This window comes from Pecten maximus, chromosome 17, assembly GCF_902652985.1.
Source record: "Pecten maximus chromosome 17, xPecMax1.1, whole genome shotgun sequence".
Lineage (NCBI taxonomy): Eukaryota > Metazoa > Mollusca > Bivalvia > Pectinida > Pectinidae > Pecten > Pecten maximus.
The window spans coordinates 22318001-22341263 of record NC_047031.1 but is presented as its reverse complement, the minus strand read 5'-3'; the positions used below and the strand labels follow the sequence as shown (position 1 = coordinate 22341263).

The window sequence follows — 23263 nt, the reverse complement described above, 5'->3', positions numbered from 1 at the left end:
TAATACAGGTTATAGGTGGCCTCTTAATACAGGTTATAGGTGGCCACTTAATACAGGTTATAGGTAGCGACTTAATACAGGTTATAGGTGGCCACTTAATACAGGTTATAGGTGGCCACTTAATACAGGTTATAGGTGGCCTCTTAATACAGGTTATAGGTGGCCACTTAATACAGGTTATAGGTGGCCACTTAATACAGGTTATAGGAGACCTCTTAATATAGGTTATAGGTGGCCACTTGATACATGTTATAGGTGGCCTCTTAATACAGGTTATAGGTGGCCACTTAATACAGGTTATAGGTGGCCACTTAATACAGGTTATAGGTGGCCACTTAATACAGGTTATAGGTAGCCACTTAATACAGGTTATAGGTGGCCTCTTAATACAGGTTATAGGTAGCGACTTAATACAGGTTATAGGTGGCCACTTAATACAGGTTATAGGTGGCCACTTAATACAGGTTATAGGTGGCCTCTTAATACAGGTTATAGGTGGCCACTTAATACAGGTTATAGGTGGCCACTTAATACAGGTTATAGGTGGCCACTTAATACAAGTTATAGGTGGCCTCTTAATACAGGTTATAGGTGGCCACTTAATACAGGTTATAGGTGGCCTCTTAATACAGGTTATAGGTGGCCACTTAATACAGGTTATAGGTGACCTCTTGATACAGGTTATAGGTGGCCACTTGATACAGGTTATAGGTGGCCACTTGATACAGGTTATAGGTGGCCACTTGATACAGGTTATAGGTGACCTCTTAATACAGGTTATAGGTGGCCACTTAATACAGGTTATATGTGGCCAATTAATACAGGTTATAGGTGGCCTCTTAATACAGGTTAGGTGGCGTCTTAATCCAGATTCAGGTAATTAGTAAATATCACTGGAAGGGGAGAATACGGTCATATGAGAGGGATCATGTCACTTAATTCAGGCGGTCTCAATGGCAGGTTTATCTTTATATATTACTGTTCAGGAAAACTGCTGTTTCATTGGGAACCAGTAAACCTATTTCCTTATAGCTATAGCTACTAGTCAGAGTTTACATGTTGCAGCCACTTTAGTTGGGCTGGGCATAGTTTTAAATGATCATTTTGGTTGATTAAAGTTATAATATTTTCTCCCTTAAAGATCATTAAGAAGATGTTAATTGTTTCATTTCTTTTGATTGTGTTTAAGCTGAGAATTAATATTGAAATGTTCGTTTGTATTTTCTTTTGTGGTTTGGTGCGTTCCAAGTATTTAAGGTAAAAACTTCTCTGGTTAGCACATGATGCAGCAATGATATAACAATCTATTGGTGGTTCCGTAGCAACCAGGGAAACAACAACAACAAAAATTGTACGCAATTGTACAGTAAAAGTATGTGTATTTCAAAAGATTGATTACAGTATGCATGTTGCGGAAAATTAGATTAGATCGTAGTACATATTAAGTTTATTGATATTTTGTATTTTCCAGGAAAGCTGTTGATTAGATCGTAGTATATAATAATTAATAATAAGTTTATTGATATTTTGTATTTTCCTGGAAAGCTGTTGATTAGATCGTAGTATATATTAAGTTTATTGATATTTTGTATTTTCCAGGAAAGCTGACATTGAAGATCCCTTGGAAGAACTTGTATACAGAGCCTGTTATAGCATCTATTGATGGAGTCTATGCTTTGGCTGTCCCTAATATTGGTAAATACCGTTCACTTCTAAGTGAGAAATCCAGACGAGAGAAATAGAATTTGTTACTGTATTTGTTCATGGTTCATTTATATCTGTCTAGGGCTGATGATATGTACACAAGTGAAAAGGAGAACGAGATCATACAACATTACGGGGGTGGGAGTTGAGGGTTGGGGGGGAGGGGGGTGTTATGTATGTGTTACAGAATTTCTGCTCTGAGGGCTGCCTGTTTAACTCATGCGATTAATGGGTATATATTATTAAAGGCTTAATACCAGATATAAACAAAATAATTGTCATCAACTTGCCGCAGGTCTTTACAATGTAATTGTAATTTTTGATATTGAATAAATTCAATTTATCACAGATTTTTTTTTTATCTATCGGCCATATGGGCTCACCTGAAATGAAAATTAACATCAAACCACAATTACATGTTATGTACAATATAGTGAAATAATGGCTAGACAAATTATTGTTTTAAAAATAATTGATATCAAACGACAAATCAATGTAAACTAACTTATCGGAGAAAATCAAGGCTACATATGTGTCTTTATTGAAACGTCGAGGACTGCTTGTCTGTCTGTCGGTCCGTTAGTCCGTCCACTCAGTTGTCTGCACTTTTCTCAGCCATACTTCAAGGTATGTTGGTGAAAGTTGGTATAACTTCAGTTGGAGTAGCTACAGATCATGTTCCAGTTTCAGGGTTTTTGGGTCAAGGTCAAGGTTACTGTTACATACATTTTAAACCAGTAGGGGGACATGTTTTGATTTAGCAATAACCAACATGCTTATTTTTTAATAACCCCCAATTATTTGTCAACTAGAATCAATTGTCATAAGAAATTAATTTTGTGTTTTTCAGCCATTAAGTACAATGCAGAGAAAGAGGAGAAGGCAAAGCAGGAAGCAAAGCAGAGACGTCTACAGCAGATCGAGGAGGCTAAACAGCTGGAGGCCGAGAAAAGTAAGTACGATAAACCTTCGGTCGGTACAGAGACGACTACAGCAGATCGAGGAGGCTAAACAGCTGGAGGCCGAGAAAAGTAAGTAGGATAAACCTTCGGTCGGTACAGAGACGTCTACAGCAGATCGAGGAGGCTAAACAGCTGGAGGCCGAGAAAAGTAAGTACGATAAACCTTCGGTCGGTACAGAGACGTCTACAGCAGATCGAGGAGGCTAAACAGCTGGAGGCCGAGAAAAGTAAGTACGATAAACCTTCGGTCGGTACAGAGACGTCTACAGCAGATCGAGGAGGCTAAACAGCTGGAGGCCGAGAAAAGTAAGTACGATAAACCTTCGGTCGGTACAGAGACGATTACAGCAGATCGAGGAAGCTAAACAGCTGGAGGCCGAGAAAAGTAAGTACAGTAAACCTTCGGTCGGTACAGAGACGTCTACAACAGATCGAGGAAGCTAAACAGCTGGAGGCCGAGAAAAGTAAGTACAGTAAACCTTCGGTCGGTACAGAGACGTCTACAGCAGATCGAGGAAGCTAAACAGCTGGAGGCCGAGAAAAGTAAGTACAGTAAACCTTCGGTCGGTACAGAGACGTCTACAGCAGATCGAGGAAGCTAAACAGCTGGAGGCCGAGAAAAGTAAGTACAGTAAACCTTCGGTCGGTACAGAGACGTCTACAACAGATCGAGGAAGCTAAACAGCTGGAGGCCGAGAAAAGTAAGTACAGTAAACCTTCGGTCGGTACAGAGACGTCTACAGCAGATCGAGGAGGCTAAACAGCTGGAGGCCGAGAAAAGTAAGTACGATAAACCTTCGGTCGGTACAGAGACGATTACATCAGATCGAGGTGGATAAACAGCTGGAGGCCGAGAAAAGTAAGTACGATAAACCTTCGGTCGGTACAGAGATGATTACAACAGATCGAGGAAGCTAAACAGCTGGAGGCTGAGAAAAGTAAGTACGATAAACCTTCGGTCGGTACAGAGACGATTACAGCAGATCGAGGAGGCTAAACAGCTGGAGGCCGAGAAAAGTAAGTACGATAAACCTACAGTCGTACAGAGACGATTACAACAGATCGAGGAGGCTAAACAGCTGGAGGCCGAGAAAAGTAAGTACGGTAAACCTTTGGTCGGTACAGAGACGATTACAACAGATCGAGGAAGCTAAACAGCTGGAGGCCGAGAAAAGTAAGTACGGTAAACCTTTGGTCGGTACAGAGACGATTACAACAGATCGAGGAAGCTAAACAGCTGGAGGCCGAGAAAAGTAAGTACGATAAACCTTCGGTCGGTACAGAGACGATTACAACAGATCGAGGAGGCTAAACAGCTGGAGGCCGAGAAAAGTAAGTACGATAAACCTTCGGTCGGTACAGAGACGATTACATCAGATCGAGGTGGATAAACAGCTGGAGGCCGAGAAAAATAAGTACAGTAAACCTTCGGTCGGTACAGAGACGTCTACAGCAGATCGAGGAGGCTAAACAGCTGGAGGCCGAGAAAAGTAAGTACGAAAACCTTCGGTCGGTACAGAGACGATTACAGCAGATCGAGGTGGATAAACAGCTGGAGGCCGAGAAAAGTAAGTACAGTAAACCTTCAGTCGGTACAGAGACGATTACAGCAGATCGAGGAGGCTAAACAGCTGGAGGCCGAGAAAAGTAAGTACAGTAAACCTTCGGTCGGTACAGAGACGATTACAACAGATCGAGGTGGATAAACAGCTGGAGGCCGAGAAAAGTAAGTACGATAAACCTTCGGTCGGTACAGAGACGATTACAACAGATCGAGGAAGCTAAACAGCTGGAGGCCGAGAAAAGTAAGTACGGTAAACCTTCGCTCGGTACAGAGACGATTAGAACAGATCGAGGAAGCTAAACAGCTGGAGGCTGAGAAAAGTAAGTACGATAAACCTTCGGTCGGTACAGAGACGATTACAACAGATCGAGGTGGATAAACAGCTGGAGGCCGAGAAAAGTAAGTACGGTAAACCTTCGGTTGGTACAGAGACGATTACAGCAGATCGAGGAGGCTAAACAGCTGGAGGCCGAGAAAAGTAAGTACGATAAACCTTCGGTCGGTACAGAGACGATTACAACAGATCGAGGAAGCTAAACAGCTGGAGGCCGAGAAAAGTAAGTACGGTAAACCTTCGCTCGGTACAGAGACGATTAGAACAGATCGAGGAAGCTAAACAGCTGGAGGCTGAGAAAAGTAAGTACGATAAACCTTCGGTCGGTACAGAGACGATTACAACAGATCGAGGTGGATAAACAGCTGGAGGCCGAGAAAAGTAAGTACGGTAAACCTTCGGTTGGTACAGAGACGATTACAGCAGATCGAGGAGGCTAAACAGCTGGAGGCCGAGAAAAGTAAGTACGATAAACCTTCGGTCGGTACAGAGACGATTACAACAGATCGAGGAAGCTAAACAGCTGGAGGCCGAGAAAAGTAAGTACGATAAACCTTCGGTCAGTACAGAGACGACTACAATAGATCGAGGTGGATAAACAGCTGGAGGCCGAGAAAAGTAAGTACGATAAACCTTCGGTCGGTACAGAGACGATTACAACAGATCGAGGAGGCTAAACAGCTGGAGGCCGAGAAAAGTAAGTACAGTAAACCTTCGGTCGGTACAGAGACGACTACAATAGATCGAGGTGGATAAACAGCTGGAGGCCAAGAAAAGTAAGTACGGTAGACCTTCGGTCGGTACAGAGACGACTACAATAGATCGAGGTGGCTAAACAAATATGGTAGTTGCGACCTTATTTTACAACTTTTTGCATCGAAACATTCCACTAAATTATCGTTACGTTATGTACATTGTCTGTTTATTTTTTTCTACAACATCATGAATTCAGCATTATGCTAATTTGTTTAAATTTGGTTATATGCTCCTTAATTCGAGTAAGTATACAGTTTATGTGTACAGTTGCAAGTTTTAGAAATTTCATTTGATAAATTGATTACAAAAATGCTGACCAAAATTATCTTCCAATACAATTTTTCTGTTCGGTTAGAACCCTATAGGAATTAGCAGAAGGTACCAGTAATAAGATCAAGGATCGAGAAGAATGTTGTTTTTAACCGACTTACCAACTCATCATTTTTATTGCAACAGATAAACCCAAGGACCCGAAAAAAGACTCTTTCGCTGAGAAAATGGCGACACAGATTATTAAGAATCTCCAAGTGCATGTGAAAAACATCCACGTTCGTTATGAGGACTCTTACACCAACCCAAAACGGCCATTTTCACTCGGAGTTACACTTCAGGAACTTTTGTTCCAGGTAATGAATTGATGATAGTCTTAACAGTGAGAGACACATGTAGAAATCTGAACTCAAAATTTTAGGGGTTTACAACGAGGTTTTGAGAAGTGCTGAATCTCAAAAATCTTAGACCTAGGATTGAGATTTCTTTGTCTACACTAAACTGAAGGGAGTAGGTATATATTTCTCATAGACCTTCCTATTGAAAACTAGAATTTAATGGTGAGTTTGTCATATTATCATGCATGTGTTCCAGAACTGATGATGTCATCATTTGTACTAAGCAATTAATATGTTTGCTTATAAAGTTATGGTACTGTAACAAACCTGGCTATTGCTGACAAACTTTCAAATATAACAAGATGGCAAGTTAATAAGGGTGTGATATAAAAGTTAGGATACTCGTTAAATGATACCCATTGTTTGTATTTATTTCAGACGACAGATGAGAATTGGACTCCATGTATCCTTAAGGAGGCTGTCACTCAGATCTATAAGGTAAGTTTAAAACAGCAGTATAGTAAGTTTGTATGAACATACAAAATATAAGATTATTATTGTCATATCTGATTCAACATCAATATTCCTCCCTATTTATCATCAGATAATTATTTGACTACCCTCTGTGATAAAAGAGGGAGGGGACAGGGAAGGGATTTACTTGTAGGGATCTCTCCTTTTAGTCCCCAGTTTCTTATATGTCAAAATACCACAGGATGCTTATTTTTGAGTGCATGAGTGTATATTTATAAATAAACATAGAATCTTAAGGGAACATGCTACCTAACTGTAAGAAAGCATGTCTGTCTTTTACAAAACAGTTTTGTTTAAAGAATTTTTTTAAAATGACATATTTTTTTTTCGTAATGACTAATTTATTGTGAAGATTCAGAAGTGTTTACAGGGGAGATAACTCTAACACAATTATTGGTTCAAAATTATGCTTAGTAACATCAATCCTTAATATATGTTTCTGTTTCACAGCTTGTCAGACTGGACTCCTTGGCTGTGTACTGGAACAGTAGCTCTGAGTGTCTAGATGGCACCGACAAGGCTGCTATACTGGTAGGTCATCACCATAGGAACATTGTGATATATTTACCCTCATGCATATTCATAATGCATATGTCTATCACTATAGCAACCAGGTTATGTATGTCTTATAAAAATTCCAAATACATATCTATAACTACATTATGTATGTCAACATCATAGCCATATGCATGTATGCAACTGGGTTCTATTCCCTTGTAACTGTTCAAAATTTACATTATAATCGATGTCCAGGAGGCATAAAGGTCAAGGTTAAGAGAATATGATTTGAATATTTTTGTTGGGTCAAAGATCAACAATCAGCAGGGTAACAGGCACCAATCTTGTATATCTGTGTGAAGGTGTATTGTAATGTATGATATTGAATTTCTTATAAAGTTATAACAAATCATTGCAATTTTTTAAGTAATCAGCTATTGGTATTATAAAAAAAATGAAATATTTTGAGATTGGTGAATGCCCAGGGCAAATTTTAGCTCTACTTGCATAATTCATTTGTAGTATTAACATAGTCAAATATTTTCCAGGCTTATAAGTATGTATAGTTTAGTGGTATGGTTGAAAGTTATTAAAAAGACTGGATTAAAGTTAAAAATGTACTTTATCCAGGAGAGACTGAAGACAGATATTGCCAGTAAGGACAAAAAAACCCAGAGCCAGTACCGTAAGTGTTCCGTAATTTCAAATAAATACCAAAAATATTTACAGATCTCATATTTAATACAAGCAATGTTGATCCAAGACATTTTTATCCGTGATTTATGAGTTGTTTATATGAGGAATGTATGCTTGGTGTGGGATAAAAACCATGTTCTCATACTTAAAAAGTGATGATTTATTTTTCTTTGTTTTCATAATAAATACTCAAATGTGATTGGTCGAAAAATTCTTTCATTCTTCTATGAAAGAAATTCCGGGAATGGCGCGAAAAATGTGACGTCACAATACGACAATTGACGTTGCGTATCGATTTGAGAAAAAGAATCCCATTTAAAACCAGTAAAATTGTACATAAAACATGTTTTAAATTAGAAAATCATTTTCAAAAATTAATTATAAGCGTTGATGTCAATTTTTTTTAGTTTCATCGGGGTATGAAACAAATTTTGTTTGCAAACTTCTGAAAAAATGACATCAATGCTTAATTAAATGAAGTGAGTTAAGTAAGAGAAGTATAAAGAGACTTATATGTTCAGTATGTGTAAGATGTCTGGATAAAAATTTCCTGAAAAATATATTTATAAATGTGAAGTCAACCACGATTCATTAACAAAAAAAGTGATATACTTAAGTTTGGTTCTGTATAAATTTATATACATTTTGTATGTTTCAGTGATAAAGCCGATCTCTCTGGTTTCACATCTACGTCTGAACACCAAGCCAGAACAGACAAAGTTTACTATTCCTAAGATCTACCTTACCCTCGTATTTGATGACATCGCAGTTATGCTCTCAAAAATGCAGGTAAGTGAGCATTTCATGATTAGAGGGGGAACACAGATATTTTTACAGCCCATTCCGCATGAATTAATAATGTGGTCAAAAATATATCTTACCTAAAAAGTCATGTAAGATCCTTCATTTATGGTAGATATTCTTGCTTGGGCCATTTTAATATTTCTAAGAAGATCAGCTAATATCAATGGCTGGACATAAATTTACGTGAGTGCAATGCTTGTGTATTTTCGTTATGTATACAGATATCCTGGAGATATTGGAATCTATACAAAGATGGAGGTGGATAAACATGGAATTTTTAAATTGGTCGATGAGTCAAATATTACATAAAATCTATTATACCCTCTTAAATGGTAGATAGTTGTGGATGGGCCAGTGTTATACTTCTGACTAGACCAGCTACTTCTGTTGGCCTGACATAAATTAACCTGAGTACTAAGGGGCCGCGGTGGCCGAGTGGTTAAAGTGTCCCGACACTTTATCACTAGCCCTCCACCTCTGGGTTGCGAGTTCGAAACCTAAGTGCGGCTTTCCTCCACCTCTAAAACCTGGCACGTCCTTAAATGACCCTGGCTGTAAATCAGAGATGAAAATGTTCAGCCGATTGGCTGATTTCAGCCTTTTTGAGAATATCAGTGTAATGTAAACTTGTAATTTTTCCCATTGAAAAGATTGAGTAATCTAATTTTCAGCCTTTTTGCCCTTAGTCCATTTTTATCTCTGGTTAATAGGGTGTTAAACAGAACAAACGTGAGTGCAGCGTTGAGATTTTTGTCTATTTACAGTATACCGACATCCTGGAGATGTTGGAAGCTCTTGAGAGAATGACACTTCGGGGGGTATACAGGAAATATCGACCAGAGGTTGCCGTACACCAACACTCCAAAAAGTGGTAGGTTATCCGTAAACTGGTAAAACCTGCGGACTGTCTGTACCCTATACAACACAATTCATTGTATATTAACACCTTTCTTTACTCCTTTATAGACAAATTATATATGGTCTTCAATGTTATTTATGTTTTGAATAATCTTCCACTGCTTCAAATTATCATAAGATTTCCTACTACAAATTGTTATCATTCTGAAAAATGAACCTTTCAAATATCACAGCCAATGTGTAAAAGTGTTTAAAAAAATCTTAAGATTTAGTCCTCGAAATATTTTTTTTTTTAATTTCATGTTAATTATCTATCCACAATAAGACCATGCTTACATATCTTCATTTTTGCAGAATCATCCATTTTGAAATAATAGGCTGCTGAAATAAGCCCTCCCCAAACTTTAATACTAAATGTTTACACAAAGGTCGGGGGCTTATGTATGTTTTGTGATTATTATGAAGGTGGCATTTCGCAATGACAAGTGTCCTGGAGGAGAGTGTTCGCCGACGGCGCCGCATGTGGTCCTGGGACTACATCAGCAAACATCGTAAAAGCATGCGAGATTACCGTGAGGCCTACGTAAAGAAACTTGACAGTAAAAAAGTACCAGGAGATGTACAGAAGAAGATCGAGGTAAAAATTGAAGTTATTTCTGAAATAAACGTCTCTTAAACATAACAGGGCACAATGTTATAATCAAGATTAATTGGGTATAAATTTAATTTACACATTTGGTTATATAGGAACTTTGTTACATCCAAAATTCTGAAATATTTAAACATGGAATCGTTCTTAGACTGTTAACTTGACTTGACATGATTTGACTTGAGTCTTGAATTGACTCATGACTTTACTCTTGACTCTTGACTTAACTGACTCCTGACTTGACTCTTGATTTGACTCTTGATTTGACTCTTGATTCAACTCTTGATTCGACTCTTGACTTGACTCTTGAATCGAGGGGCCGCGGTAGCCGAGTGGTTAAGGTGTACCGACACTTTAACACTAGCCCTCAACCACTGGGTTGCGAGTTCGAAACCTACGTGGGGCAGTTCCCAGGTACTGACCGTTGGCCGGTGGTTTTTCTCCGGGTACTCCGGCTTTCCTCCACCTCCAAATCCTGGCACGTCCTTAAATGACCCTGGCTGTTAATAGGACGTTAAACAAAAACAAACAAAGACTCTGAATCGACATTTGTCTAAACTTACTATGACTTTTGATTTGCTCAGACTTTTGACATGATTTGAATTTGACTTTCGACTTGACTTTTGACCTGAATTGACACTTGACTGGACCTGACCTAATATCAGAATGAAATAATTTTTCGTCAGAGTCAGAACAAGAGGACTGGACTTCTTGGACAGATAAATTTTATTGAGAACTAGCACTATTTTATATACTGATCTTCTGGTTGTAGGAATGTGAACGAGTGTTGGATGTTTTCAGTCTGACGTTGATGAGACAGCAGGCAGAAGTTGAGGTATGTTTTACGTATTATATTACTGTTAGTCCTACGGGGTCTCAAACAGATATTAACTTCATTTTCCTTAAAGAGGCTTACCCGCAGACGGACCGGTAAACGGCACATCTCCGATCACTAAATAAACTTCAGTACACGTTTCTATGTGACAAAATTAGAGGCTTTCCGACTTTATTTCTTGAAAACAATTACAGAATATGTATTTAAAAGATGTTCTAAAACTCAACCTGAGAGGCAAATGTATGGAATATAACGGCAAATCTTCTTTGTAAATCGCCGCTGCCTTTGAAGTTATCACTGTGCGGCACTGTGCACGTGCTTGTTTCTTTGATGTGTCAATCAAATTAGACTCCACTTTATAGCGGGGACTTATTGCGGGTTGCGATTAAATAAATAATATTTAAAAAATGAGGTTTTAATATCACTTTTCAGCGTTTTATAAGGAAAATAAAATGAAAAACTCAACAATTCCAACAATCTGTCATGTGTAAAAAATCTTTTTCTATTAGCCAATTTTTCTGATCTCTCTGCGGGCAAGCCTCTTATAAGATTGTAATTAATTTAAATACTGATTTGAGAGATTGAAAGATGTATTAATCTTGTTTATGATTCCTGAATCATTTGCAAGATATCTAGACCATTTGTGATCATATTTCAAGTTTGGTATTTTTATAAAAAATTATAAATTTAAATAATAAAATTTAGAATATCTAGGACTCACCCTTATTTCTTTCTGCTATTTTTAGCAGTGGTATATTTGTGCCGAGCATGTGCATATATCTGGTGCTTTATGAAGTAGCATAATAATAATAATCGTTAATCCCAGATATAAACTGTAAGGTAGCATATATCCTTAACTCTGACACAAATCACGGGTAAAATGTATAATATGGCATACAACCTTAATTTTAACACAACTCACAGGTATAATGTGTAAGGTAGCATATATCCTTAACTCTGACACAAATCACGGGTAAAATGTATAATATGGCATACAACCTTAATTTTAACACAACTCACAGGTATAATGTGTAAGGTAGTATATACCCTTAACTCTAACACAAATATAATGTGTAAGGTAGCATATCTCCTTAGCTCTGAGTCTTAGACTAGAACAATTTTGAGGTAAAATGTGAAAGGTAGCATATCTCCTTAACTCTGACACAAACCACAGGTATAATGTGTAAGGTAGCATATCTCCTTAGCTCTGACACAAATCACATATATAATGTGTAAGGTAATATATACCCTTAACTCTAACACAAATATAATGTGTAAGGTAGCATATCTCCTTAGCTCTGACACAAATCACATATATAATGTGTAAGGTAGCACATCTCCTTAACTTTTGAACAAATTTTAGGTAAAATGTGTAAGGTAGCATATACCGTTAATTTTGACACTTTCTTAATTTGTGTAGGCTGCTAAACTTGGTGCAAAGAGAGAGAAAGAGAAAGAGGAAAAAGGCTGGTTTGGGGGATTGTTTGGAGGAAAGAAGAAGAAAGAAAGTCAGGCCAGTAAGGAAGGAGGAGATATTCGTAAGTACTGGACAGATGTTATCTCGATATTATATTGTCCAAAAATTATGTGGTACATGTTATACTTGACAAAATATCGAAAATGCTGTTATCTTAAACAGTGATGTCCAAATCAAATTTGTTGCACTGTCATGGGCAACTAAGTCCAAAACAAAAAATGTGGGGCTACCTTGGACTGTGGTTTCCATATCTAATTTGATGGTACCTTGCACAACTTTGTCCAAAACTAATGTAGTGTTATCTTGGACAAGGATATCCAAAACTTGAATTTTTTGCACTATGATCATGGACAACTATGTCAAGAACTATAATGTACTGTTATTTTGGACAACTACGTCCAAAACTAATGTGCTGTTATCTTGGTCAGTGATGTCCAAAACTTTAATTTATTGCACTATCATGGACAACTATGTCCAAAACTAATGTTCTGTTATTTTGGAGACTTATGTAGTGTTACCTTGAAAAATAATGTCCAAAACCAAAACGTGTTATCTTGGATACGATTTCAAAAGTACTCCTTTTCTGTTGACTAAATTGTGTTTTATACAAATGTTTGAATTTGAAAGTGCCCAGTGAAAATGACAGTTAAATAAAAATTTTGTTGAATATTTCTTACTTTATTTATGACAGAGGAGAAGTTCCAAGAACTTTACACACCAGAAGAAAAAGCAAAATTATACAATGCCATTGGTTACGAGGAAAATGAGTCTGATCCAACACTACCTAAAGAGGTAATTAAAGCACTAGTGTCACAAGCCACAGTGATGGCAAATATTCTAAACTAAATTACCAGACTCAGTGATGGCAAATATTCTAAACTTAATCACAAGTTCAATTGATAGAAATGATTCTTAATAGAAATGTATCGGAACTGGACCATCAGCGACAAAATAGCTCAATTGGTAGAGCATCCGGCTAGTGTTGGGAGGTCCCGGGTTCGAACCCCGGACTGGCCGTGCATTTTCCCACTCCTACTACATTTGGTGCCTGTGACCAAACCTTGTTTCAAGTGAGGTGAATACTTGACAAGGGGATACCCGATCCTGGGTTGTGAGTTGTAAAGACTTCGTGGTTGAAGACTTAAAAAAGAGAGGGAAGAGTACTAGTGTAGCGGAACTGGACCGGGTCGATCATCGGCGACCAGGTAGCTCAATCGGTAGAGCATCCGGCTAGTGTTCGGAGGTCCCGGGTTCGAACCCTGGTCAGGCCGTGCATATTTCCACTCCTACTATAGAAATGATTCTGAAATCTTCCAAATTTTCAAAATGTTGTTGTTTACTCTCCAGACTGTAACCTAAAATGATCATCTTTGTTCTTATTGAAAAGCAGTTATGATGTTTTGTTCACGCCATAAAGTGGTTGACAGGCATATGTAAGCCCTGGTAAATACTATCTGATGCCCACAGACTCTGCTAGGGAGAATTTATCTTAAGCTCAATCTACTGTGTGTAGGACCAGTAAGCCTGAGGTCCCAGGTTTGATCGCAATTGAGGCATAAACATAAAATATGTCATCATGATTTTTTTTACATGTATAGTGTTTTTGACTTTGAATTTACCTTTTGACTTTCCAGTTTGTGGCAGTGAAGTTTGTGACGAAGTTGACAACACTCTCATTTACGCTAAAGGACGACTCTAAAAGGTAAAAAGCTAATAATCAGTTGATAAAAAGTCATGTGAGCTGACTGACCAATCATCTATTGATAAAAAGTCATGTGAGCTGGCTGACCTATCATCTGTTGATAAAAAGTCATGTGAGCTGACTGACCAATCATCTATTGATAAAAAGTCATGTGAGCTGACAGACCAATCATCTGTTGATAAAAAGTCATAAATTGACTGACCAATCATCTGTTGATAAAAAGTCATGTGAGCTGACTGACCAATCATCTGTTAATGAAAAGTCATGTGAGCTGACTGACCAATCATCTGTTGATAAAAAGTCACATGACATAAATGTTTTGAAACTTCATTGGATCCTCAATGTAAACTGTAATTTCTATGTAGATTCTTTAAAATTGGTAGAGTTATGTACCCAACCAAACACCATTAACATGTTTTGAGAACTGACATTAACTTTGGATTGATTTCTTCTGTTGCAGAGATCCACAGATTCTTCGGTTGCAATTAAAAGATGTATTTTCGTCATTTGGACAAAGACCTGCAGCATCCGCTATACAGTGAGTCATAAATTGATGTATATATACCCATGTAAAACTTAAGGTTAAAAATGGCAATGGAAACAAGGGAGGCAACTTAAACAGGAATACTCCATATGATAGGGATATCCTGGAATCAGGATGTCTGTCTGTCCTGGCATCCATCAATGTATCTGTCCATCTGTCCTGATCTGTTGGTGTACATTTCATCTGTCCATCTGTCCTTCTGTTGATGTACCTTTGTTTGAAGTAATACTCCTTACTCCTTAAAACTTTATTTGTGAGAGTTTGTACATGTTCTCTGTACCATAAGTAGTTGTGTGCTTGCAATCAATCTGTCATTAGGAGAAAGGAGGCCGGTTTTCTGATTAAATAATATTCGTAACCTTTCATTTCTGTCTTCCAGATTGGAGGCTAAAATTGACCGGTTCACTGTTAGCGGTGTTCAGCAGAATGGTCAAACTCCCCGAATGGTCTTGTCACAGACGGAGGAGGAGGACCAGGTGTATTCTCTGCTTGATGTCCAGGTGGAAACAAATCCACTAGATGGCGCTTGTGATACACGTGTGAGGCTCAATGCTCGACCGTTACAAATCGTGTATGATGCTGTAAGTCAACTCTAATTTAGAAAATATATTGATGTTACTCTTCTTCTAGCATGTGGTTTAAGGATTTTAAGGATTTAAATATACAGTTTTTATCTAGAAATTAGCTCATGTGTTGTGAAAAGCCCATGTCTGGTGATAAGTCCAAAACTGGTAAAGATATTCTTTCATGTTTAAGCAGTTCAGTAAAAATACTAAATAAAATACCATTTCATTGTCTGGCAGTGAGCCAACCTCTTACTTATAGTCTACATTTGGATTTGCCTCCAGGGCTTATTAAATATAACAAATCTTGCTAAATGTTTTGATGAATTAAAATCTTATTAGAAAATACAATTAAGTGATAGTGTATGTTGTCAATTAACATATCGGACACAATACTTCCAGCGATGGAGAAATTGACTACAATATGCTAGCATGAGTGAGAGTGTTCAGTAGTAATACTGAATTCAGTATTTTGGATGAATTTTTCCCCCATTCATTCTTATGATTTTGGTAAAACCAGCTGTTTAAGTATTTCATTAATTGGACATATTTACTTTTGTGCTTTTGAAAAAAAAAATCAGTTTCCAAATTTCTTGTGAAAAAATTTGCTGTTATGAATAAATTTTAATAATGTGAATATATTGCTTTAATGTTATACAGTGGAACCTCTATAAACCGAACATGCATGGGACATGAATATTTGTTCGGTTTATAGAGGGTTCGGTTTGGAGAAGTTGATCGAAAAATGACCGGTCAAATTCCGGATATAATTAGTTGGACGATGTTTTATTAGAATGCACCCGATTACAAAACGGCATGTACATACTTAGACAATTTGGATTGTCTGAATAATATGCATATTATGAAAGTTAATCAATGTATATATTGCAGAATATATAAGAAAGGCAAATGACTATAACAATAGTTTTAAACAGTATTTTCACATGTACAACTACACTTTACGATCGGCCTACATTTTGTTACATCCGGTGAAGCCTCGTCATGTGGATGGGGCCAATAGTCCGATACGGAATATTTTACACATCAAATAATATTAAAGGGTGTGAAGATGTTTTGTTTCAATATCAATTACAATTGATCAGATGATACTGGTCGTATTTCCGACATCGCTGTTGTCTAAAAAAAACATCACGGGCTTCTTTACGAAAACAACCCCTTTTGGGCCTCATTTAAATTAAATGCGAAACTCAGGCTTCTAGCTCTACTTGCATTGAGAAGATAAACGAACCGACGCGCTTCAATGAAGTGTGGCATTGTTTCATAATTGTCGTGTTGATTATACACTAGGCCATCCGTCATAATGCTCCCTTGGGGTATATATTGGATACCTGTACAAATCACCTACGTAGGTCCCGAGACAATAAGGCTTCACACAATACCCGTCACAGTTGTTGTTTCACGGTTGACTGGCCTGACCTCGTGTCATAATCGCCCAGGTAAGGCCGGTTTTCAGAAGTAATTTTTGGTATATTTTAACAGGAACCGGACACAAAATCAGTCCGGTGTTCGGAATTCAGAGGGATCGGTATTTGGAAGTTTTTTAATACTATAATAAAGAAGGACCAATTCCGTACAATGACAATTCGTTCGGTATTCAGAGGTGTTCGGTTTTTAGAAGGTTCGGTTTTTGGAAGTTGCACTGTATATATACAATGTATTAAATTTCATGAATATTCGAACTTAAAATATACTTATTTATCATTTCCTCTTTAAAATATAGACATTGATTCAATTATTTGTAAATGTAGGTTACTGTGAACCAATTGGCTGAATTCTTCAAACCGCCAGAGGAAATCCGTCTCCAACAGTAAGTACACCAATGTGATCTCTCACCTCTATTTTGACATCATTAAAAAATGATGAAAAAACCCCAATGAATATAACATTGCCTATGACGTAGCTACTCGGTCAAATGAGCCAGGCATTGGGGAAACCCAAATCCTCTGTCCCCTATACAAGTGCATACATTAAATTTTATACCCTTAAAATATGTCATTATAAAATTGAAGGTTCTATATATGTGCCACCTTGCAAAGGGTACGAGTGATACAGATAAAAAGTTGAAGTGATACAATCAAGATCAAATTGGTCAGTTTAGGTTGGCTGTTATGCCCTTTTTATCTTCGAAGAGTAAATGTATTAGGGGAGTGATTGGTCAGATTCGTTATCTTAAAAATCTCAAAATTTTTGTATCGACTTCAATTTTGCTGTTGACATATTCCAAGGGTGTAGAGAAGTCACAACCCCTGGATTTTGAAGCTGTATATCAGGTAATATTGGAAACACATGGAATATTTGATATCAGTTTGCATTAAGGAGGTATGCTAGCTTATTGATCTTCATTCCTAAAGAGTTCCAATGTAACAAGAATATATCTAGTATAACTGACCTGTGAGATAAAATATTTATGATTCCTCAATTTGATTTATTTAAACATATCCCATTCCTTTTGATATTGTAACATTCAATTAAATATTTGTTAAAAGAAAAACAAAATCTTAAAACATTTATAGAAAATGTGAAAGATTGCATGTAATGGTCAGTTCATACCATAAGATAATTTGAATTATGACCACATTCATCTGGCAATAAGCCAATGTTCATTTCATTTGTAGATCAGTTTTTAATGCTAAAAAATATTATTTTATACTCTGTAATTAACCCCACTTGGTGTCATTGTTGATATGTAGACCCTGTAGATTTGATTCAGGTTAACATTAGTATGATAAACACGTCTTTTCATATCTAAATGGTGTAGATAGGTCAGTTAATAATTATCAAATATTTAAAATAAAAGAAAAAAATTCCTGTCTGGAGATGATAAACCAATCTTTTCATATATAGATGGTGTAGATAGGTTAATTATTAATCATCAAATATTTAAAAAAAAAAAAAAATCCTGTCTTGAGTGAGTATTTGAGTTGGAGGGGATCTTGTATGTATCTGGGGAGGAAAATCATCATTTGTTATATTGCATACTTTACTTTATCGTTTTCCATTTTAGCATTATAGTTAAAAGTTGAAACACGTTATATATAAGGATTTATATAAAGGCTCAATATAATACTTTGAGGAATTTGATTTAAATCAAAAGAACTAATAATTGATTTTATAACAGTTTTCATTTAAATTGAAGACTTTGCAAAATTTCATAACAATCTATTTTAAAATTTAATGGATTTAAATTGAAAACTTTGTTTAATTTGATAAGGACTTGATATTGAAGACTTTGTTTAATTTGATAAGGACTTGATATTGAAGACTTTGTTTAATTTGATAAGGACTTGATATTGAAGACTTTGTTTAATTTGATAAGGACTTGATATTGAAGCCTTGGTTTAATTTGATAAGGACTTGATATTGAAGACTTGGTTTAATGTTGAATGGTGTTTTGTTTGCCAGGATAAACCTACAGTAAGTATGGTGGAGAATCTAATTATAGACTTTGTGGTAATGACAATCTGGGGGGAAACGTTGATATCACATTCTTCAAATTCAGTGATAGAAAATTACCATTTTACTTTTTTTTTTTCAGGGACATTCTGTTAATATCTTTAGATTCTAGTGAAATATTGTGTTAATGTTAAATTTGGATTTTTTTTTTTTTCATATATGAAGTTCATTGCTAATCAAAAAACAACATTTTTTATGGACACCTTTTCATCCAATTTGATGTAATGTAAATTAACTTAGATAATCTATAATACTCATTTTCCAAAAAAAGCAAATTTCTGTTTTGAAATTTTGAAAATCCTTGTCGCTTGCTAGTAATACAACTAAACAGTGTCACAAAATCACCAGAGAAATCTGATTCAGTCCAGTAAACATGACATTTGCCTGATAACCTGTAAAATAAGTTTATATATCTCAAGAGTTTGATGAAAATCCTAATGAAACGTCTAATACTAGTGTGTCTTCACATTCACAGTGTGTTTAATGTTAAAATCACCAATAAAATAACATATGTTTTATTGTGAATATAATATTTCTGTTAAAAAGAAAATTTTACAAAAAAAAAAAAATGTGAAAATTTTAGAATTAAACTTTATGGATGGCTAAAACTACAAAACTGTGTATTAGACACATAACTCTGTCTAAAAATAGCATAACTAATTATTGATCACAGTTGATTATTTATATCAGCAAAAAATATATGAATACTTTATGTCATTAATCAGATAAAATAATTAATAAATGAAAGGTGTAATATCTTAAACATTAATTTACTTTGTAGAAGTTTTTACTTTTAAGTCAATGAATTAGATGTTATAATACATCTTTACTAAGCATTGAAAAAGATATAAAATTTAATATATTGAATTATTTAAAAAAGTAAATTAAAAACTTCATGCATTAAATCATCAAAATAAATATAAAACTTCATGCATTAAAAAAATGTAAAACTTAATGCATTCAATCAATAAAAAATAAATTGAAAAACTTTATACATTAAATCATTAAAAAAAAACCCAAAAAACTTTAATATTAAATTATTAAAAAAATATTTTTAAAACTAGGTACATCAAATTCTGAAAAATAAAAGTAAAACTTTATGGATAAAATCATTAAAAGATAAATGCAAAATGTTATATATAAATCTTAAAAAAACAAATATAAAACTTAATTTATTAAATTATTAAAAAGTAAATGTAAAACGAGGTACATCAAATCATGAAAAAATAAATGTAAAATTTTATACATTGATTGATTGAAAAATAAATATTAAACTTAATATACTTAACCATGAAAAACAAATGTAAAACTTAATACATTAAATTATTAAAAAATAGATATAAAACTTTATACATTAAATCATTAGAAAATACATGTGAAGCCTTATACATGAATTCATTGAAATAATTTAAAACTTTTAACATTAAATCATTAAAAAATAAATGTAAAACAAAACAATTAATCATACATTATTTCATAAACCAGAAAAATATTATCATGAATTTTTTTTTACTTTAATCAATTTAATTATAATTGTAAAACTTGGATAATTAGATAAATGAAAATCAAATTAATATCTTTTGCCTAAAAGCAGTAACATGTAAGTCACATGTAATATTATATTTTATTAACTGTGAAACGCAAAAAGTCTATTGAAGATCAGGTTTGTGTGTATGTGTCATGTCCTTGTTGATCTACGTGAGATAGGCTTTGTAGATGTTGACGTGATGTGGTTTTCAGAATTGACTAGAATAGCTATTTTATTATTACATGTACTTTACTACAGATAAAGATTGTTTGTGATTCCTTGTCATCCATTTTAGTATTGATTTCATTGTTGCAACAATTTTGTTCCTTGTTTATTTGAATTAATCTTTTTTTTGATATCTCAATAAAAACAATCTCAACAAAGAAAAAAAAATCAAGTTGTTATCTAGAAATTCTAGTGAATTAGTACCATAGAGTATATTGCAAACTTCATTTCATAATTAGGTGATGTTAAAATTTATTTGTTTTTTTTGTAATATTATAAGAAATCTGAAATAAATCTATAAAGTTTTTCCATTTACATGCACAGTTTTTTTTCTGTTCATAAAATAATGATAATTTTACTTGTTAATGATTACAAGGTATGTTTGTTAAAAATCACAGATGTTGTTTTAAATTATTTTCTTCAGTTTTAATATTTCTTTCATTCAATCCCAATGTTGTATTCCCTTTTGAATAGAAATTTGCATAATTTTTTATATTAAAAATTTTAAAATCTACACACACCCACAGCATTGTATTAGCATTTGTTCTCTATTATTTTTTTTTTTTAAAGAAATTCCTTTAATATATTTTTTTTTTTTTAAATAAAATTTTAGGAGAAGATTTTGATATTGATTCTCAATGATATTGGAACACAAGTTTTATTTCAATACATGAGTTTGAGGAACTGTATTATTGGAGTTTTGATGTTATTGATAAGGAACTTTAATATTGGGAGTTTTGATGTTATCATGATCTGTACAATATACACTGCCCTCCAACATTTCCTTCAGTGTCAAAACTATTGCAGTTTCCAAAGATGATTTGTCAGGGGAAATTCCAAATACTTTCAAAAAAGTCATACTTTTTTGCAGTAAGGAACATTCATTGGAGGAATGACACTGTTTAGAAACACATAAAAAACTTTTCAAAAATCTCTACCAAAATTACAAAATAAATGTGACCAAATCCCCTTAATTTGGTTTTTTGAAAGTTCTGAAAAGACACATTATGAGTTTGAAAAATATAATGTTTTGAGGCACTTTATCTTTCATTAACAAATACACAATTTTGATAGATGAAGAAGTATTTCTATAAAATAGTATATACATTTCTATAAAAAATGTATATACTGTAAATTAGCTTTAATGAATTTAAAATACTTTTTTCTAGAAAGTATTTAGTGAGTTTTGGATGACAGTGTATATGAGGAAATATTTGACTGTAAGTTTAACGTAATTGTTCTCATTCAAATGTATCTAAATGGTCTTAGCTTTCCTACAATCTCTGATGTATATGTTATATAAACAAAAACCATTTGTACACACATATATATATACATGCCAGGCATTTCTGATTCTGTGATTTGGTAAATTCTGAAATATCTGTGAGGTCAACTTTTCTGTATGTGCTCTGAGCTGTAGTCTGAATTCCTTGGGTCTAATTATGCCCAGAATATCTAAGATCTCTGGGATTGTATTTTAAAGGTTTTCCTAAGCTACAATATGATTGATGGATTGTACAAGTGTCCAAGATACTGTTTCTCATATAACAAATACCACCAGCTGATTTTGCAAGTGTCCAAAATTTTCTTTCTCATGATACAATGCGATTGGCTATCTGTGTACATGCATCTAAGAATATATTTCTCGTGGTACAATATGATTGGCTGTTTATACAAGTGTCTAAGATTCTCTTTCTCATCTATTACATCTATACATCTATAATAATCTCTATATAAAACATAGCCCGAGTTTCCTCTGGCCCTGTCACCATGTCTGGTGTAGGGCCAGAGCGCACTACTATATGAAAACGTGGAATTCTCCAACACCGTTTGGTGTCGCTAAGAATCTGGTGCAAATACAATAAAATCGGGAGTGACATAACACCTACCTTACATATATGGATAAATGAGATATTTATTTACCCCAGAACACCCATTTAATCCCACATAGGTGTTTTATTCCGTCCGTATAGACCCTCGCTTTACGCTAGTCAAAATTTCGTACTGTTGACCCGCCATTTTGTAAGTGATAGTACGACTAACCACCCGAATCGGAACGCAATGGACCGAAAAGACCACATATCAATTATTGTGTTTTTCTTCTTACATAGTTAAAATTAAGAAAACTAAGCTTATTATTTCCCAAAACCTGTTATATTCAATTCAAAAATTTATTATTTATAAACTATAAGCGGTAAAATATATAAAAATAAATGTTGTATTTTTTTCCTTTTCGCTCCATCGCGCACTGATCAGGGTAATTAGGCCGCCCACGACCTACATAGTTAGCAATATGGCGTCGAGTCAAGTATGAAATTTTGACTAGCGTAAAGCGAGGGTCTATACGGACGGAATAAAACACCTATGTGGGACTAAATGGGTGTTCTGGGGTAAATAAATATCTCATTTATCCATATATGTAAGGTAGGTGTTATGTCACTCCCGATTTTATTGTATTTGCACCTGATTCTTAGCGACACCAAACGGTGTCGGAGAATTCCACGTTTTCATATAGTAGTGCGCTCTGGCCCTACACCAGACATGGTGACAGGGCCAGAGGAAACTCGGGCTATATAAAACAGTAACTTAATCTCATTTCTTCCCTCTGACATACAGCATGAAATTGGCTCCCACATATATTTCCACCAGGTATTGAGAAGTACAGACATTCTTGCTGATAATTACAAGAATAGTTCAAAGTACATGTTTAAAGAAAATTTAGCAAATTTGATAGTAGTTGAGCTCAAATCAGAGAGAAAAAGCCCTGTTTTCAATACTTCCAGATATTGCAAATTTTCTGTCTAAAACTAGTTAATTCTTCAGAGAAAATTGAAAGGTTAGCTGAAGGTCAAAGGTCAAAGCAAGATTATTTTGACAGGTCATGTATGAAGGTCATCAACAGGTTACTTTGTTATATATACATAATCATATCATTGTTTTATGAGGAA

General features: G+C 35.0%; 1 protein-coding gene across 9 annotated transcripts in view; it reads left to right on the top strand.

Annotated features, from left to right (window-relative positions):
* Nucleotides 1-23263, top strand: part of LOC117315937 (vacuolar protein sorting-associated protein 13A-like) — a 149391-nt gene that overhangs the window by 25926 nt on the left and 100202 nt on the right. For 8 of the 9 annotated variants that reach the window (XM_033870369.1, XM_033870366.1, XM_033870368.1 and 5 more), the window contains exons 4-20: nucleotides 1600-1695; nucleotides 2555-2656; nucleotides 5777-5946; nucleotides 6367-6426; nucleotides 6913-6993; nucleotides 7591-7645; nucleotides 8315-8445; nucleotides 9225-9331; nucleotides 9784-9955; nucleotides 10740-10802; nucleotides 12223-12340; nucleotides 12971-13071; nucleotides 13914-13981; nucleotides 14442-14519; nucleotides 14905-15106; nucleotides 16858-16916; nucleotides 18512-18523. In XM_033870369.1, the coding sequence (XP_033726260.1) occupies nucleotides 1600-1695; nucleotides 2555-2656; nucleotides 5777-5946; nucleotides 6367-6426; nucleotides 6913-6993; nucleotides 7591-7645; nucleotides 8315-8445; nucleotides 9225-9331; nucleotides 9784-9955; nucleotides 10740-10802; nucleotides 12223-12340; nucleotides 12971-13071; nucleotides 13914-13981; nucleotides 14442-14519; nucleotides 14905-15106; nucleotides 16858-16916; nucleotides 18512-18523 (1675 nt within the window). The remainder of the gene's footprint in view (nucleotides 1-1599; nucleotides 1696-2554; nucleotides 2657-5776; nucleotides 5947-6366; nucleotides 6427-6912; nucleotides 6994-7590; nucleotides 7646-8314; nucleotides 8446-9224; nucleotides 9332-9783; nucleotides 9956-10739; nucleotides 10803-12222; nucleotides 12341-12970; nucleotides 13072-13913; nucleotides 13982-14441; nucleotides 14520-14904; nucleotides 15107-16857; nucleotides 16917-18511; nucleotides 18524-23263) is intronic. The other variant, XM_033870364.1, reaches the window with a different exon arrangement.